Genomic DNA, 19,193 nt, shown 5'->3' on the forward strand with positions numbered 1-19,193 from the left:
TTTTTATCTCCCCCTCTCAATTTTGGATTAACTTCCACATATTAGAAAAGACATTTGACCTTTGGCTTTTGGGGACTGGTTTATTTCACTTAGCATGATAACCTCCAGTTCCATCCATTTACCAGCAAATGCCATAATGTCATTGTTCTTTATAACCAATACTTCATTGTGTGTGTGTGTGTGTGTGTATACCATATTTTCTTTTTTAACATTTCTAATTTTTTAATTTATTATTTATAGATGTACATGATAGTAGAGTATATTTTGACAAGTTATATATTACGGCATATAACTTATTCTAATTAGGATCCAATTCTGTGGCTGTACATGATGTGGAGTTTTACTGGTGGTGTATTCATATATGAACATAGGAAAGTTACATATGATTCATTCTACTGTCTTTCCTATTCCCATCCCTTTTTCCTTCCCTTCCTATTCTTCCTTTTGTCTTGCCCCCACCCAATTGTGTGTTAGTATCCACAGATTGGAGAGAATATTTGGTCCTTGGATTTGGGGGATTGGCGATTGGCTTATTTCATTTAGCCTGAGAGTCTCCAGATCCATCCTTTTACTGGCAAAAGTCATAAAATCATTATTTTTATCATTTATCACTGAGTTATATTCTATTGTGTGTGTGCATCTCACATTTTGTTTATTCATTAATCTGTTGAAGGGCATGTATATTTGTTTCATAGCCTTGTTATTGTGAATTGAGCTGTTATAAACTTTCATGTGGCTGTATCACTGTAGTATTCTGATTTTAAATCTTTTGGATATATACCAAGGAGTGGGATAGCTGGATCATATGGTGGTTCCATTACTAATTTTTGAGGAATCTTCATATTGCTTTCCAGAGTGATTTTACTAATTTTCAGTCCTAGCAACAATGTATGAGTGTACCTTTCCCCCACATCCTTGCCAACAATTATCTTTATTTGTATTCTTGATAATTGCTATTCAGAATCTCTTTTCTTTATTGAAATGGTCTTTGTCCTCTCTTAGTTATTTCTTATTTTGTTTCTTAGATCTTCTTTTATCTCAATTATTTTAAAAAATCAAGTTTAAATAATCTTTCTCTGGAATTTCATCCCCTTCCATGTCTCTGTGTTTCTTTGTTAGGGGATTATAACTTTTGGGGTCTGACTTATTTGCCTGTTTCCTCATGTTTTCAGAGGTCTTAGACTGTGTATCTGTTGAGGTAGATTTGTCTTCCTCTTTTTTGAGGATGTCCTTTGGCATATAGTCATCTCTTCTATTACTAATTCTGTGTTATCTTTTATACTGTTGGTGGGACTGTAAATTATTACCATTGTCATGGAAATCAGTGTAGAGGCTCCTCAAAATACTAGGCATGAAATCACCATATGACCCACTATACCACTTCTCAATATTTACCCTGAAGAATTAAAGACATCTTACTACAGTGATACATGAATTTTAAGTGAAATAAATATGTTTTTTTCGCGTATGTGAAAGGTAGAGAGGAAAAAGGAAAAAAATATTGGGGTGAATCTCCTAAAAATCGAAGGGAAATCAGTAGAGGAAAGGGACCAAGGGGTGAGAGGTGGGGAGAGACAGGCAAAGTACTGGGGAGTGATATTGATCAAATAATATTGTTATATTGTATCCATGTACAAATATTTAACAAAAAAACTCCACTGGTGTGTACAACTATAATACACAAATAAAAATGTGGAGAAAAATTAGTTCTGTGTTGGTATTTCTTCACTTCAACATATAGGCTTTCTAATCCAAGTGTTAGTTCCAGCTGCTAATGCCTCTCAGTTTTCTACTGCAGAACTGTTCAATTAACTCTTGTAGAGTTGCTGTAACACTATGGGTTTTGCTGTGCCTTCTTTTTGGAAACTTTATTTGATTTTGCTGTAGGAGTAAATTGTCCAAGAATGGGACCTGATATTCCTCTCTAGTTTTTCTTATTTGGAATTTAATCATTGGTTTAAGAGTTTTCTTTCCTCTATTCTATGTGTTAAAGTATTGTTTAAACTTGATGAGGGTTAATTTGCGTGTGGAAGAAGGTGTATTGTCATTTTGTTCCATTGTGGGTGTAGCTCAACCACAGAGTTCTGTACTCTGTGAACTTTTAGTATACCAGTCACTTCCTGAAACCCCTCTCATAAAAATGGGGAAACAAGCAACAGCAACAACCATAATAATCAATGTATAGTATTAGAATAAATGTCCAGTGCCTACTGTGGCATGTACACCATTAATGATCACAAAAAGAGAAATTGCAGGGTCAACATTTAACAACAGCAATAATAAGAAAAGCCATGAAATAGTAACATAAGCCATGGGTGTCAACTAATAACCACAACAACTTGAGTGGTGGGTGTACTGATTATATAAAGTCAGTTATTCTTAAAGATTCAAAAATTAGGCTGAGCTTGGTGACACATGCCTGTAATCTCAGATGCTCAGGAGGCTGAGACAGGAGGAGTGCAAGTTCAAAGCCAGTCCCAGCAGTTTAACAAGACCGTAAGCAACTTAGTGAGAGTTTGTCTCAAAAATTAAAAAGGGCTTGAGATGTGACTTAGTGGTTAAGTGCTTCTGGGTTCAATCTCTGGTACCAAAAATAAAATAATAAATTACAGTTTGTTAAATGGGGTAGGAAGGTAAAAGCAAGTTTAAAGTATTCAAAAAGTTAACAGTTACAGCAGAAGAGAGGTAGCAAGTGATGATTATAAAGAAGGATGAACCAAGAACAAAAGCCCAAACAAACAAAATCCAAACAAAAACTTATAAACAGGAAATCTTACCCCTCTGAGGTCAAAAAAGGGAAAATAACAAATGATTGAGGAAAGAAATTTTTTAAAAAGGAATAAAAGAGGAAAAAGTGATAACATGAAGACAAAATATTATATATATGTATGTGTATATATGCACCTCCATGAGCCAATCAACATAGCTAGAACACTCATGTCCACACATAAACACATTCACATTTCTGCTTGATGGAAAAAGAAAAAAAAGAAAGGAAAAGAAATCTTTCTGTTTCCTCTTGGTCCATGTGTCCCTTAGAGAGAGTAACGGTTGGGGGTTGAGAACCATCTTCTTTTGAGTTGCTCACTAAACTATCAGCTAACCAGTTTCTAAGAACAGAATGGGAAGTAATGACAATTGAAGTTTTGTCTGTTCAAATTGTATAGATGGCCTCCTGAGGTGGGGCTGATGGAGAGTTCTAAATGGAAAGTTCAGGTTGCTGGGATTTAGTTCTGAGGAACCTTTCAAGCTGTGTCATGAGGTATCTGCTCTAGAGAGAATACCTCTGTACACCCTTTTGCCCAGCCCAGCAGATGGGGATCTCTGTTGGGCTTCTAGATCTGGTGGTGGTGATGGTGGTGAACTGAACTCTCTCCTGAGAGTTTCATTCTTCCTAGGATCAAACCCAGGACATAAATATGCCCACCTGTCTAGCTTCTCGGATCTCTCTGAGTAGTCCTGCAAGCTGCCAAGCCAAAGGGAAAGTGAGAAGTACTGTACTTTGTATCCATAGCCAGTGTCTCTCCAGGCATAATCCCTTCTCTTTTCACCTCGGTTGTGTTCCTCCAGGAGGAATCTAGATCTTAGGGTAGGTGCTAGGGTAGGTGCTTGCATGAACAATTGCTTAATTCTTGTTACGAACTTCCTGGCTTCCAGACACAGAAATCTGTAACTTGGTCTCCTCAAAATATGCTGCATCAGCACTTCGCTCTCCAGTTGAGAAAAGCAGAGCATCCATCACAATTGATTTGCTGTGCCACCTTTGGATCACTCAAGTTCTGTTTCAGTGGTTCTCTGGGCCAAATTTTCTTTACAAATCCAGTTTTTCTTTCTGCTTGGGTTGCCCCTCCCATCCACAGTGTTCTGGTGCCATAGCATTATCAGTTGGATTCCTGAGATATTCTTTTCTATGTTCAAAGCACCCAAATTTCTTTCTCCATGATATTGAATACACTGAGATTCAGTATATTCCCTCTGTAACCACCTCACTGGGAAGTAGTATCTCCACTACTTGAATCCCGAATCAAGGAACAACAAGAAATTGTCCTCTTCCTATACTCCATCATCTTTTGTCTCTCCCAAGATTCATTTTTAACATAAAGTTTTATGTTCTGTGATGTATGGGCTATGATTTTTGAAATTAATATTGAAAGGTGATGTAGCTTTAGTGAATTTTGAAGTACTCTCTTGAGTGACATTCTAAAGGATGTCTTAATTTACCCTGTTTACCCTTGAAAGCTCAAATTATATATGTCAGTGACAGTCACCTCAGAGGGCACTGTATGCTTTTGACAATAGGCAAGTTTGGAGCTTTGACCATCAAAAGAGCTAAATATAATCTAGATTCTGGGTTTCTCGTTGTATGCAATGTAAAACTAACTCCTACAAAAATTGAAATGTAGTACAATAAATTCAGAGGTAATGTGCCTGGAGGAACACACATACTGTGAGTCATGAAAAGATCTGTTTTTTTAGAGAAAGTTTCAATGTGATGGGTAGACTTTGATTAAGATTTATCTGTAAAACTGGAATAATATTAACTGTTGTGATGGTTAATTTTGTGTGTCAACTTGACTTGGCCATGGTATGTAGGTTTTGGTCAAACACCACTCTAGATATTGCTATGAGATTTTTTTTTTAAAGAGAGAGAGAGAGAGAGAATGAATTTTAATATTTATTTTTTACTTTTCGGCAGACACAACATCTTTGTTTGTATGTGGTGCTGAGGGTTGAACCCGGGCCGCACGCATGCCAGGTGAGCACTCTACCGCTTGAGCCACATCCCCAGCCCCTATGAGATATTTTTGAGATGTGATGCTTTGAGTAAAACACATTATCCTCCAAAATGTGGGTAGGCTTTAATTCTGCTTTCAGTTGTCAAAAATTATGCCTAGACTGTATTTCTTTATGGGGAGACATGTATGGAAACAAGGGCTCCACTGCTGTAGTAATATTGATTTTCTGGAACACTTGGTTTGAGTAGTACCAGCTTTTGTCCATTAAGCAGCAACCACTGCTGAGCATGTCAGACAAAAATTCTGAAACCCAATATTAATGCACTTTCATGAGAAATTTTGAAATCCAATTTAGTTGTGTTACTGAACAGAAATCAAATACTAAAAACAAGCTGGGTACCCAACAATATGGGAACGGGTAGCCTAAATACAGCGGACACTTGACCTTTTCCTCTTCTCCCATCCTGCATAGCAGGCACGCTTCAAGGGCAGAACTCCCCCCCACAACGCAACGCAAGTCAATCTGTAAATCTTATCTCCACCACCACCACTGGTCCATTAACGGTGGGCAAAAAAAAAAAAAAAAACAAGCTAACCAGTTTATGGCATTCCCTGGCTAGAAGGACTGGTATAAGTTAGTTCTATCACAGTGAAATCAGGGCTTTTGTTTGATAGTTTGGGGACAAAACCTTTGACTGTTAAATTGATGCCATAAACTGAATTGTGTCCACCCAGAACTCATATTTGAAATCCTAACTCCCAATGTGATGGAGGTGTTTAGAAATGAGAACCTTGGGAAGCAGTTCAGTTTGGATGAGGTCATGAGCAGTTCAGTTTGGACGAGGCCAGTGATGTGACTATTGTCCCTGTGGAAAGAACCACCAGGGAGCTTTGTTCTCCTCCCGCCTGACTCTACTCCCCACCTCCCTCCCACTACCTAAAGGCACTAAGGAATGGCCATATGAAGAGTCGGGGTTGGGACCACGCGCAAGCCAGGTAGAGAATCTCCACCAGATACCCTGCCAGCACCCTTATCTTGGACTCCCAGTCTACAGAAGTTTAAGAAATAAAGACTTAATGTTTAAGTCTCATAGTCTGTCATGGTGGCTGTGAAACCTGGAAAAGGAGGATTGTTTTATCCCCTGAAGAAGTCAGTCTGAGGATGGAGCCTCCTGGAGCAGGGCACAGTGCTCAAGGACACTGAAACAATGCTCTAGTGATGTCACTTCTGATCCCACTTCAAGTTCGGGTTTTTTTCACATGCAAACAGAACCTCTTGGCTTATAGAAATTATACATGCACATGGATGAAGTCCAAAAGAGAATTTAAAAAAACATTGGATTTGGGAGTAAAGTGTTGATGGATTTGCCCTGATTTCAAAATCTCACTCAGGTTTGTGCATATAGGCAGTGTGTCAATCCCCATTTTACAAGAAGAAAACCACAAATGCAGTTCTGACATTGCTTTGTCCATAAATTAAAACCTGAACAATAAGTAGACTATTAAAAAAACAACTCTGCTTCTGAAACCATCTTCCTATACAATATAAAAGTACAAAGGTCGACTGGTACAAAATAATCACTTGTTCAACTCTTGAAGGGCAAAGGGACAATCTCTTATCCAAGTTCACAGAAGAGAGGAAGAGTTCACAGCTAAACCCAATATAAATATCATAAGATCTTGCCCTTATTACAGTAGCATCAATATAGTTCATCAATAAGGTGGTCACAGTAATAGGAACACACTAAGGATTTAATGTTTGTTGAATTTTATGAGCAACAATTCAGTTAGTCTTTTGCAATATATTTCTTTAGTAGTGTTTATTCAAAGGCTTCTGTTAAAAATTCAGTTTGGGGGCTGGGGATGTGGCTCAAGTGGTAGCGCGCTCGCCTGGCATGCGTGCGGCCCGGGTTCGATCCTCAGCACCACATACCAACAAAGATGTTGTGTCCGCCGAGAACTAAAAAATAAATATTAAAAATTCTCTCTCTCTCTCTCTCTCTCTCTCTCTCTCTCTCTCTCTCTCTCTCTCTCTCTCTCTCCCCTCTCTAAAAAAAAAAAAAAATTCAGTTTGAACATTCCAGCATGGAAATGTGGGCAATTACACTCCACTGAACAATCAAGATCAAACTGCCATCTCATGACTACATCTGGAAGTCCTGGATCTGTTAAAATGTCATATTTGATAGTTTACTTGCCACTCCAGACCCACTCTCTACCTTCTTCACCCTGCTGACTTGCATGGGCACAGGCTTCCAGTTGATCTTCGACAATGAAGATGGTAGACCATAGGAAAAAGAGGAGAATAAACTGGATTCCTCCACAGAAAGTCTCTACATGCTGGCTTCCTCCTGACACCATCCTCTTCCACACAGCCTGTCCTGTCTTCAAATTCTAGGAGCCACCATCTCCACCAGCCCCAGCAGGCCTGGAGGTAACAAGAAACTCCCACATATGTCCCAATGTTTCTAGCCCTACCATACTGCACAGTCATATGTAATTCTGCTCTACAACTATATAAATAATTCTTTTAAGTGCACTAAAAATTATTCAACTATGACATAACATTTGATTTTTCTAGGCTCCTCATTGATACAAACATGGCGCCCAATTGATTTTTGATGCACCTGGAATTATGGAAGGATACAGAAGCTTCCTTAGCAAAGTAAGACCTGAAAGTTCTACAGTGATGGGAGCTATATCTCATATTGACATAGTGGCAAGGTTTTATGTCTTACAGTAGAGATATCTATTTGTTAGACCTCCACGGACACCAAAAAAAGGAAAAACATTTTGAAGTCACAACCCGGTAGAAGGCCACCCTGATGTCATTTTTGTCCTCACTACCCTCAGCATTCTAAATCTTTCTCCTACCTGTGAATGAAAATGAGTGGGTAAGGGAGAGAGAGAGAATTAATGACATAGAAGGAGAGATGACAATAATGCACACCCAACTTTGAAGACAAAAATCACAGTGGAATCTGGGGGGAACACAGGAAAAGAAGGGAGGTGATCATTTCAGGGGAAGGAAAAGGATTAAATGGACCTAATCTTGTTGATAAGAAACACAGGATATAATAAAGAAAAGTTGTGGTCATGGCAGAAAACCCACTACCTCCTGAAGGCACCTCCCTGAGGAGATGCTCTGAAACAAAATCATCATAGATGGTTGTACCTCTTCTCCATGGCACAACCCCAAAGAGCTCTATATACTGTGGCTTGAGTACTCAGATCTGCATTCCTATAGGGTACATTGGGATGCTGTTTTCAACTTAAGGTTTCTACAATTTGGATTCCATCACAATGATCATGAATAACAGAGTAAACCTTTTTGAAGTTCTACCTGTGTGTTTTCTCTTATTTCCAATCATCAAAAGTTTCCCAATATTCTCCATATGAGTAACAATTAGGGAGGGCAATTTGTAGTTGGGGTATATGTGCAAATTTAATTCAAGTTGTTTGAAGACCTAAATATCCTGATCTCCAGCTTCTTTTGAAATTTTTCATAAGATTGGGAAACCCTGGATTCATATTCCCAGAATGCCACTGTCACTGAGGCTGAGCAACAGCCTTGCTCCTTAGACTAAGCCTCAAATCGTCCCTTGCTAGTCTCTACTATCTCCCTCACCTTACTTACCTTATATGCTGGTCCCTGAAGACCCAAAGAATGAGTTTCTTGACTTCCCTCTTCTCCTTCCGGGAGGAAGAACTACAAGACAACTGTTTGTTGGTTGATTAGGACACCTTGAAGTTTTACTCTGCTGAACCACAGTGAGCATAGCTTATACTCATGACTGGGAACAATCTCCTTGACCACAACAAGTAGCATCCACCAGTAACTTTCCTGAATCATAAGAAGACTTCTAAAGAAAACCCAGTTGTTTAAATTCCATTCTCCATCTAAGTAAGATCTAGAGTGTTCCAAATTCATAGAGTCATTCTTCGAAAATTCCTTAACTTTAAATTGCCATGTTGCTTTATGATGACTCTGCACTGGAGACAGAATGGGTCTCTGACCACATTTGCTCCTCTACTCCACCCCTAATCCCATCCCTGTGAGATGCTGAGAAAAGTGCCTACCCCCTCACTTTAGCCCCCGTGGGTTTGGAAGGTCCAGATTTGCCCCATGTCTACCTGTCTTTGGAGCCTCATGGCTAGTGCCTACAGGCCTCTGATAGAAACAGATAAGTACAAGAGCTTTTCCTTGTAATGAAATAAGGGGCATCCTCTAAACTCTGTCAGTAGTGGACAGCCACTTGTCATATTCCTTGATGATCAGACACATGCACAGCCCTAATGAAGCCTTGGTTAATTTCCCAGCCCACTAACCTCTGGCGGAAGAACAATCTGTTAACATTTCCTTCAGGCTGACAAAAGGTTCTGAAGACCATTGCTGTAAGGATATGTCTAGGGCCAGACAGAAAAGTGGAATGGGAGAATGCCAACTTGGCAATAAGAACCAAAAAGAAATTGAAAGGCACTTTTGGAGGTCACAGCTGAGTTTCTAAAATATCATGACTGCTAGGGCTGAGTGGGGCCTGAAACCTCATCCAACCTCTATTTAAAGGTGAGGAAACAGAGCCCAGAACCATGAAAAAGGGTGGACTGCATGCCTGTCATGTCCATCTCTGTAGCCCAGCACTCAGCCTGTGCCTGGGATTGATAACAGGTGGTTGATTCATTTGCTGGTTCAGTGACTACACGGCAAAACTGAACTGAAACTCAGAGAAAGGGTTTTATAACCAGCATTTCCCAAACCTAAGGAATATCATCAAAATGACCTAAGGAAGTTTTCAGATAGATCCCTGGACTGCACTCCAGACCTCTTCAATCAGAATCCTCAGAAGTGGGAATCTAATGATGTTAACATTCTCCCCCAGTTCACTGTAATGATCACCCAGGCTTAAAAACTATTGCCCTGAATGATACCACCTCTTGACACCTAACACACCTAAGACAGGTAGAATTTATTTATTTCTCCATGTTAGGTGGCTACATATAGAGTTCATCTTTTAGAATTGGGAAAAACAAGGTCACAAGTCATCACCCAAAAAAAATTTTTAAGTATAATATACAAATTAAGGCAGTCACAACTCTTACTCTGACTTGGATTCAAGAGTGAGCTCTGACTTTGAAACATTATGCTTTCATAGCACTGAAATGGCATGGGATTAGTCAATACACACACACACACACACACACACACATAGCAAAACGTTTTTTGTGCAGACTGACAATGAGATGCCCCACGGTCTGAACAGAAAGGTCCTGACAGATGCTGTGGACAAGGATTCAGAAAATAAAAAAAAAAAAAAAAAAAAGAAAATAGCATAACCAAGTTAGGTAATGTTAATGGTAAGGTACTTTTTTATTCAAAAGTAATAGTGTGGGCTGGGGCTATAGCTCAGTGGCAGAGCACTTTGCCAAGTGTGTGTGAGGCACTAGGTTCCATCCTTAGCACCACATAAAAATAAAAAAGAAAATAACCAACTTTTATGTCAATAACAGGTGTGCATGTGGGTAGTTTGTTTGTTCCCTCTTAGAAAGCTTTGTTTCAGGCTGAGGATGTGGCTCAAGCAGGCCTGGCATGCGTGCGGCCCAGGTTCGATCCTCAGCACCACATACAAACAAAGATGTTGTGTCCACCCATAACTAAAAAATAAATATTAAAATTCTCTCTCTCTCTCTCTCTCTCTCTCTCTCTCTCTCTCTCTCTCTCTTAAAAAAAAAAAGAAGGCTTTGTTTCCCATGAGATCTGACAGTCATCATGGGCCCATTCAGACCTACCCAGGATCAAGCATCTCCTGCAAACAGAGAGCACCAATGGTCACAAATCAAAGGGTAATATGTTCACTAGGCACCACTTTCAGAGGTCATCTCAAAGATAAATGCACTTACACTCACAAGGTTCCTGGAGCGCCAAAGAAGAAAGATATGCTGTGCATCTGGTCCTATTAATAACTTCCTTGGTTTTCCTTTGTTCTTGTTCCCCCAATAACAAAAGCTGTGCATTCCAATTCATTCATTTTGCTTATGTACTAAAAGTAAATATTGAGCCCTCTCATTTTTTCCAAAGTCTACATTCCTATATTAAATAAAAGGGTGAAAGTGAGAAAACCCAGTAATACCTCTTTTCATCCTTGCTTAAAGCCAAATCTCTAACCTCTTATAATTAATATATTCCAAAAGGCAAGTCTGCAAGCAGAAAGACTGCTCTGTCCTGGAGGCACCATCAATAACGCCTCCCTTTCCTGATGCCTACATCTCTCTAGTGGCCTCTGCCCACTGAAAGAACACTACAAAGTCCAAACGCAAGTTTTAAATTATCCAGCACCTTCAACTCCTAAAAGATAGAAAATAAAAAGTGAGAGAAGGAGAGACTGTGCTGGTAAGAATAGTGCTAAAGCAGAAACACAAGCCAATAAATGCAAGGAAGTTCCGTATCAGGGCCGCCACGGAGTCTTAAACCAGGCCTGTTGTGTTTTGATCTTACAGAAGCACATATGGTCTTCCATTAGCAGGTCTCCGAGCAGTGGGCCACGTTACCGTACCATATGTGCCAATCCCAACAACAGGGCTGATTTATGTTAGTGAGCTCAAGGTTTTTTGTTTTTTTTTTCCTTTGTATTTCATCTCCTTGTTATTTCAAGAGAAATATAAGGGTAGATTTATTCTGCCATTACAAAGAGGCTTCCTAGAGTTTGTTTATTTAAAGTTGATAGTTTCCAGTAGGGTGAAGCAGATCTGTTTGTTACAAAAATTTGGTGAAAGCTAAAGGTACTTTCTCTCTCTCTCCCCTAAAATGAAAGCAGATTTACCCTCATCTCCATCCCCACTCATTCTAGAACCATGGCTCAATAGCCAAGGCAACAATATTATAGAAACAGGCCACGCGTGGTGGCACAAGCATGTAATCACAGCTAATCAGTGAGCTAAGGCAGAAGGATCACAAGTTTGAAGTCAGCCTCGCAATTTAGCAAGGCCCTAGCTACACTCTGTCTCATAATTTTTTTAAAAAATTTTAAAAAGGTGATGGGGGTGCAGCTGGGGATGTGGCTCAGTGTTTAAGTGCCCCTGGATTCAATCCCCAGTACCATAAAAGAAAAAAGCCCTGTGAATGTGGCTTACCAGGAGAGCCCCTGTTAGGTTCATTCCTAATACCACACACACATACCAAAAAAAAAAGTGTGTATTTGTGTGTGTGTGTGTGTGTGTGTGTGTGTGTGAGAGAGAGAGAGAGAGAGAGAGAGAGAGAGAGAGAGAGAGAGAATGACAAAAAACAGAAGAGAGACCAGGAGGAAGGGAAAAGGTAGGTACTGGGGAATGAAGTTGACCAAATTATGCTGTTATACTGTATGCACATACAAATACATAACCAATCCTGTTATTATGTAAAGTTATCATGCACCAATATAAAAAGGACTATCACAGAATAGTCACTTTATAAGTTTGATGCTTACATGTGTCCTTCCCACTTTTCTCTCTACTCTTCACTCCAAGGAGTAACTCTGGCCAGGGTTGAGTGGCTTCACAAGGAAATTCCAAGGATGTCAAATAAACCTATGACTTTCATCTCCCCCAGGAGAATCTAAGATCCTCCAGCTTTGGCCAATAGTTAATTTCCCAGTAGTACAACTGAAGGGGGTCAAAAGGAAGATAAAAGCCATGTGAGACAGGGATCGGCCAATACAAGCCAGAGATAAAAGATATCCTTGTTTTTAGGAGGAGCAAACAAGATGTCAGAGCTGCTGGTATGTGACATACAGGCTGCAATCACCCCTGCCCCTCTAGGCTAGAAGACCATTTATCCTGGGTGTCTCTGTGCCTGTATTCTTACATTGCTAGATCTCGCTCTAAGCAAGCCTCCTTCAATCAACATGGCTGACCTATATTGTAACTTTAAAAACAACAGCATATTAGCCATGTGGAATTACTTTCTTGAACCTCATTAATGGACACACAATAAGAAATCACCCACCTTTTAATTTTGAAACTACTTCTAGTAAACAAAACAAAACAAAAAAAGTGGGGGAGAGAATGAATTATGCTTCCAAATTCCTATCCAGCCTCTTCTAACAGAACTTGGTTAACTCTTAAATTCTTTTTAAATCTTGATATTTCTCTATTAAGCAATAAAAGAAGGAGAGGGTTACTGGGACAGTGGCACATGTTTGTAACCCCAGAAATTCAGGAGGCTGATGCAAGAGTATTACTACATTGAGGCCAGCCTCAGCAATTTTGCAAGACCAATGTCAAAATAGAAAATAAAAAAAGGCTGAGTATGTAACTCAGTGGTGATGAGTTACATAGTCTCTCTCTCACACACACACACACACACACACACACACACACACACACACACAAATCTTCTTTTCTCTAATTAACAGATACCAGATAAGTGAAAAGATGAGTTGAGTCTGGAGTGTGAGTGACTATGGGCATTCTAGAGTAGACTGCTGGAATCAGAATAAATGTTCAGTTGGTAAAAAGGCAAAAGGTAAGACACATGGGCATAATGGGGAGGAGGATGTTTTTAGACTAGTCTCTAAATTTTATCCAACTAGCTCTACCTCCTGCAGAGACCCCACTTACTACCTTCTCTTCATTATTCTTTCCCCAAAAGATCAAGAATGAAATGAAGTGCTGTGGTAGTTTGATATGAGGTATCCCCAAAAATCTCCTATGTTAAGGCAGGAATGTTCAAAGGTCAAATTATTGGATTCTGAGAACTGGAAGCTCGCCAGTCCATCTTAGCTTGAACAAACTGACTAGGTGGGAACTGTGAGCAGGTAATGGCGTGCCCTGGAAGGATTTGTCTTTCCTGCAGCCCCTTCCCCTCCCTCTGCCTTCCAGCCACCAAGAACAGAACAGCTTTCCTCTACTACACCCTTCTGCCATGACGTTCTGCCTCATGCTGGGCCCCCAAGCAATGGAGTGAGCCCGCTGTGGCTGAACCTCTGAAACAGTGAGCCAAAATAAATTTTTCCTCCTCTAAATTGTTCTTGTCATGTCTTTAAGTCACAACAATGAAAAGCTGATTAACACAAGCTCTGAGTTGACAATAAAATCAACAAGTGTTTGAAGGAATCTTGATTTTTTTTCACTAACAAATCTCATTGCCTTACAATAGAAAATAAAATTCCCTTTTCCTCTTTTACTCTCTTTGAAATTAAGGAGGTGATTTTAAAAATCAAAACATTTCCCATGTCATCACACTGAAGTTTTCCCTGTCATAATGCAATATTATATGTATTATATATAATTATAATATGTATATGATATTATATGTCATTTAAATATAATGCACAACTTTAGGGGTACTTGTCACATTTCAAACCAAGATTAAAGTCTAGAGGTCAATTTTTTAGCAATAAGATTGCAGTTTTATTGAATTCTAAGAAGCACTACATTTCTTGGGTTTGGTGTGTGTGTGTGTGTGTGTGTGTGTGTGTGTGTGTGTGTGTGGTTTTAATTAAAATTTGCTTTGGAAAACTTGTTTAAAGGATGATAAGAGACATTATAAGGGACCTTATATTTTTACACAGTGACCCTTTGATCATTCATTCCTTTTTTAATACATGTGGTTTTTTTCAAATCTTTTTAACATGTAGCAACTGTACTTATTAATGGGATACATTGTGGTATTTCAATACTTGCATGTAGCATGCACTGATCAAATCAGGTAATTAGCATTTCCATCTCCTTATTTCTTTATGATTGGAGACTTCAGGCTCCTCTCTTCTAGTTCTTCATAAAATACATAATAAGTTGTGGTGAACTATATTCACCCCATTGTGCTATAGAACACTAGAACTTATACTATGTAAGAAACTCCATCTTTTATGTAAGGGCATCATGAAAAGCAAAATAAGGTGTTTAAAAACACAGGGATCATGAAAAGGTTACAAGTAGCTTTTGACTTAGATTTTAAGTTCAAGGTCAAGCTTTGTCATTTCCTATTTATGTGATTTATAGTAGTTATTGAACTCCCAAATTTCAGTTCTCTCATCAAAAAATTGTTTAAATTAATACCTATGTCATGAAATGTTGAGTGAATTCAATAAGTTAGAGACTTAGCAAATTACCCAGCTTGTCATGAAAGCTCAGTATAAACCTATTTTCCTCCAAGGCAGAAGCTGTGGCTGTTGACAGAGTTCTCATCGTGACGAACACTAGTTTAGAAAAGTATCACAACCTACTATCTCCATCTCTTACTACAGTCCTGTGCACAGAGAAGATAGACAATAAATACTTACCAACTTGAGTAGGAGGCACCCTGGGCACAGTTAATTAAGTCATTTAACAATATCTGTCAGGTACCTAGGCTGTTCCTGGGAGTATTTCAAACTCAGAAAATAAAGGTGTGGTAAAAGAAACTCCTTACTTTCATTGAGTTTTCATGTCAGTGGTGGGAGGCAGATTATCAACAAGCAAACAAATAAATAATTTAGATGATATAGCAATACAAATTATGACACATTAAAAAGAAATAGAGTAGAGGATGATTGAGATGACTTTTATATGGAATCACTACTGAAGTCATTTTGAAAGCAACGCTACATCTAAGCATTTGGGTAAAAGGAGTAAACCCCAAGAAGACCCAGGGGAGAGCATTCTGATAGTAAGTGTTGAAACCCAGTTTCAGGCACAAGCTTCCAATATCTGAATAGCAGAAAGGTACCGTATGACACAGTGGGCTTAAGTGAGATGGACCTGGATGGGAAGCAGAGGCTGGGTGAGCTAGTGTGAATAGTTCAGATCTTATTCTAATCATGACAAGAAGGCATCAGAAGACTTTGAATACTTCTTAGAAAAGACACCTGCCTGGTACACCATCACATGATGGAGTAAACAAGGCTATTCTAGTTCCTGCAAAATTGTTTCATACTAATATAGCATGCAGATTGTCAAAGCAACCAGGTTCTTCTTTGGTTGACAGAGTTGTTTTATCCGTTGAATGCATCTTCTCTATTTAGGGAAAAAAAAAAACAGGCCTTGTTTTTAATTTTAGAGAACAGAAAATTGCATCAAACTTATCACTTCATTCAAACTGATCACTTCATTCAGTGGAAGAAGACACTAAAGAGTTAAGGGGGTAAAGTAAAGAACCTTGCTTTGAATTCCAAATACATTCTGAATCAAAAAAGTTAGAAAATCTTACCTCTGTGACAACTTTCCCCTACCTTGGATTAAAATTTAAACACTGTATTTACTAGAGTTCAAACCCTAATCTCAAAAATTCCTTGAAAATTCCTGGAAATTCCTTGAAAAAGGTCATGTGCCATATTAGTACCGCTTCATCCCATGTCTCATCAGGAAAACAGAAGCCACTCTACATATTTTGAACAGAGGAAACTTAATACAGGAATTGGAACAATCTGGGAAGCGTTGGCAGAGGGAAGAGGGAATAAGTGAACTTAGCCAAAGGTTAGTCATTGCAAGAAGCTGCTCCCATCTCCAAGCCTAGAGAAGCAGATGAGAAAATATTAGAGTCCATAATCTCCATACCACGGAGGCTTCTGGAAAACCCATCATTGGTGCTGTTGGAATTATATCCATGGTCCCATAGAAAATCCAGAGCCTAATGTTGTCCAAATTGAACATTGCTACTACCAGAGTGAAGGCCACAGGTGCATTGTAGATGAGGCGGCTTGGGGCATGGCTGCCTGGGAAGGAAGCCAGGAGTTTAGACTTGCCTACCACCACCACTACTTCTGCTGCACTTCCAGAAACATAGAAAATATCTTCTTCCTTCCTTCTGTCCAATATCCTGCCCGTGCCTTCCATTTGCAGAACATACCTAGAAGCCATTTGGCAAGATAATTTTAGAAATATAGTTCTCAGACTTCTAGCCCCCATTGCCAGGAATCTACGGAAGGTCACAAAAGAATGGAAATGGAACCAATAGCCAACAAATAAACAGCATCTTTCCCATCAGAGTTCCACTATTAGAAACCTTAGAAAACCAAGATAAATAAAAGCTGGAAATGTTGTGTCAGGTATTGGGGACCAAGAGAAAGAAAAAGGAAAATATGAACATCCAAGAAATACAGGAGTCCAAACTCATGAGATGGGCAACAACTTCCACGTCTCCTTGCCTTCCATCCCTTGTTTCCTTCCTATACCAATCAACCTATTCAAGAAACCAACCAAGGCTCATTCACTCCGAAGTATAAATGATTGATAACATCTTCATGAATAGCCAGTATGGTAGGCAGGAGAAATTTAGGAGAAACATCAACTAAAGTCATTTTTTAAATAAATAGTCCTTAAGATGCTCCATCTGCCAGGAAATAAAATCTGGTCCTCTACCTCACACAATCTAAGCAGAGAAATATATAGTTCAAATAAATAAAATGCCATGTGGAAGATATTGAAGAGATGAGTACAAAGGATTAGTAGCATGAAAACTGATCTGAAGCAAAGTTTCTCATCCTCAGCACTATTTTCATTTTGGACCAGATGTGGGGGTGGGGGGCTTTCCTATGCATTGTAGGGATGCTTAGCCGCTTTCTTGGCCAGTAGCACCCCCAACTTGTGACAACAACAAATTTCTCCAGACATTGCCAAATGTCTCCTGGGGAGTGAGATTTGAAGTAGCTTAAACTTAAGCTGAGAATTAAAGTATATGTTGGAATTGCCTAATGAAAGAGGAAGGGAGAGATTTCAGACAGATGAATCATGTGCAAAGGCATGAAGGCAAAAAACGGCAATGAGGAGGGATATGAAGCCTGGAGGCAGAAAGTATTTAACATGCCAGGCTGAAAGTTTGAACTTTCATCTCTAGGCAACAGAAAGTCATTGAAGGATTTTGAGTAGAGCAGTGAATTGTTCAAGTTTGCATTTTGGAAGCATTTCTTTGGTGAGCAAGTGGTAAGAGGATAAAAGTAGAGGAAATTAAAAGAAGGGAATCCAGTTTACTGTTATGGTTTGGATATAAGGTGATCCACCCCCCCCCCAAAGCTCCTGTGTTAATGTTCAGAGGTGAAGTGAGTGGATTATGAGGGCTGTAACCTAATCAGTTCATCCTAGTTTGACTGAACTTGGTAGTAATGTAGACAGTTGGGCATGACTAGAAGAGGTGTGTCATTGAGGGTATGTCCTGGAAGACTTCGTATTCCCTGCAACCATTTTACCTCCCCTCCCCTCACCTCTGCTTCTTGGCTCTCAGAAGGTCAGCAGCTTTCCTCAATGAGGCCATTCCACCATAACATTTTGCCTTATTTTGGGCCCAAAGCAATAGAGTTAGCCATTTATGGACTGAGACTTCTAAAACTATGAGCCCCAAATAAACTTGTCCTTGTAAGGTATTTTGGTCACAGCAATGGAAAGCTGATTAACTCACTAACTAGATAATGAGGAGCAACACGAAGCCCATAAGAGAAAAACAAGGCAAACCCAAAGAGAGGGACTCAATAGAAATAGTACTTAAGTGAACATGGAAGACAAGGAAGAATGCCAGAAACTACAGACTGCAGATTTGAAGTAAGGGGTAAGAACAGGTTGAGAATTGAGTCCTTTTTCAGATATGGGAAGTTTGAGTTTGTGGGACCTCCAGGTCAAGATGTCTACTAGTCAATCATAAATGTGTGCATAGGAATGTGTTTATACAGATGTGTGCATGTACATGTATATATAACCTTGTTATTCAGGAAAGATTTGTGCTAGATTTATTTTGGAGTCTTCACAACAAACAGCAATTGACATGACCATCAGCTACATCGTGGAGAGAGAAGAGGAGAGAACTAGGACAGACTTCAGGGATCATTAACACTCAGGAAAGGGAGAGGTCAAGGAAGAAGAAAAACCATAAACTGATTTTGAAAACAGAAGAAATAAGTATTAGAGTCTGAAGGCTTGTGTGTCCCCAAAATTGACTGGTAGAATCCAAAACCATAAAGTGATGGTATTTGGGGGTAAGTAGGTCATGGGGGTAGAGCTCTCGTAAATAGATTAGTGCCCTTAAAAAAGAGGCTCAAGGGAGCGTCTTTGCCTCTTCAACTATGTGAGGAAAAGAGAGAAGGTGCCATAAATGAGCCAGAATGGACCTTTATCAGACTGCTAATGCCTTGATCTTGACTTTCCAGCCTCCAGAACTGTGAACAATAAAGTTCTATTGTTTATAAGCTATCCAATTTGTGGAATTTTGTTGTTTTTTATTATTATTATTATTATTATTGTTTTAATAGCAGCCTAAGCAAACTAAGACATAAAAGATGGCATAGCAGCAGCTAAAGAAAGAGGAAGTCTGAGAGGAAAGGAGAGATCAATGGTACAAAGAAACAAAACCAGGTAGAACTGAAAACTGGCCCCTGGATATGGTGATCAGGAGGCCCCACTAACCTTTGCCTTGTTGATATCAGCAAGGACCAAGAACCTGATTGCAATAATCAGGGGAGGAGATGGAAAGGGAGACCACGGATTCTATAAATGTAGACAACTCTTTCAAACCATAGC

At 39.3% G+C, this 19,193-nt stretch overlaps 1 protein-coding gene across 1 annotated transcript in view; it reads right to left on the minus strand.

The window, feature by feature from the left end:
* Nucleotides 1-17,937, minus strand: part of LOC308641539 (intermembrane lipid transfer protein VPS13A-like) — a gene marked incomplete at its 5' end in the record, with an annotated part of 185,606 nt that extends 167,669 nt beyond the window's left edge. Inside the window, 2 exon segments of the mRNA XM_081280214.1 lie at nt 16,245-16,536; nt 17,888-17,937. Coding sequence (XP_081136340.1) covers nt 16,245-16,536; nt 17,888-17,937 — 342 coding nt within the window.
* Nucleotides 17,938-19,193: the final 1,256 nt, after the last annotated feature.

The sequence above is a fragment of the Spermophilus citellus genome (genome assembly GCF_964194105.1).
Source record: "Spermophilus citellus genome assembly, chromosome: 2".
In the NCBI taxonomy this organism is placed as follows: domain Eukaryota; kingdom Metazoa; phylum Chordata; class Mammalia; order Rodentia; family Sciuridae; genus Spermophilus; species Spermophilus citellus.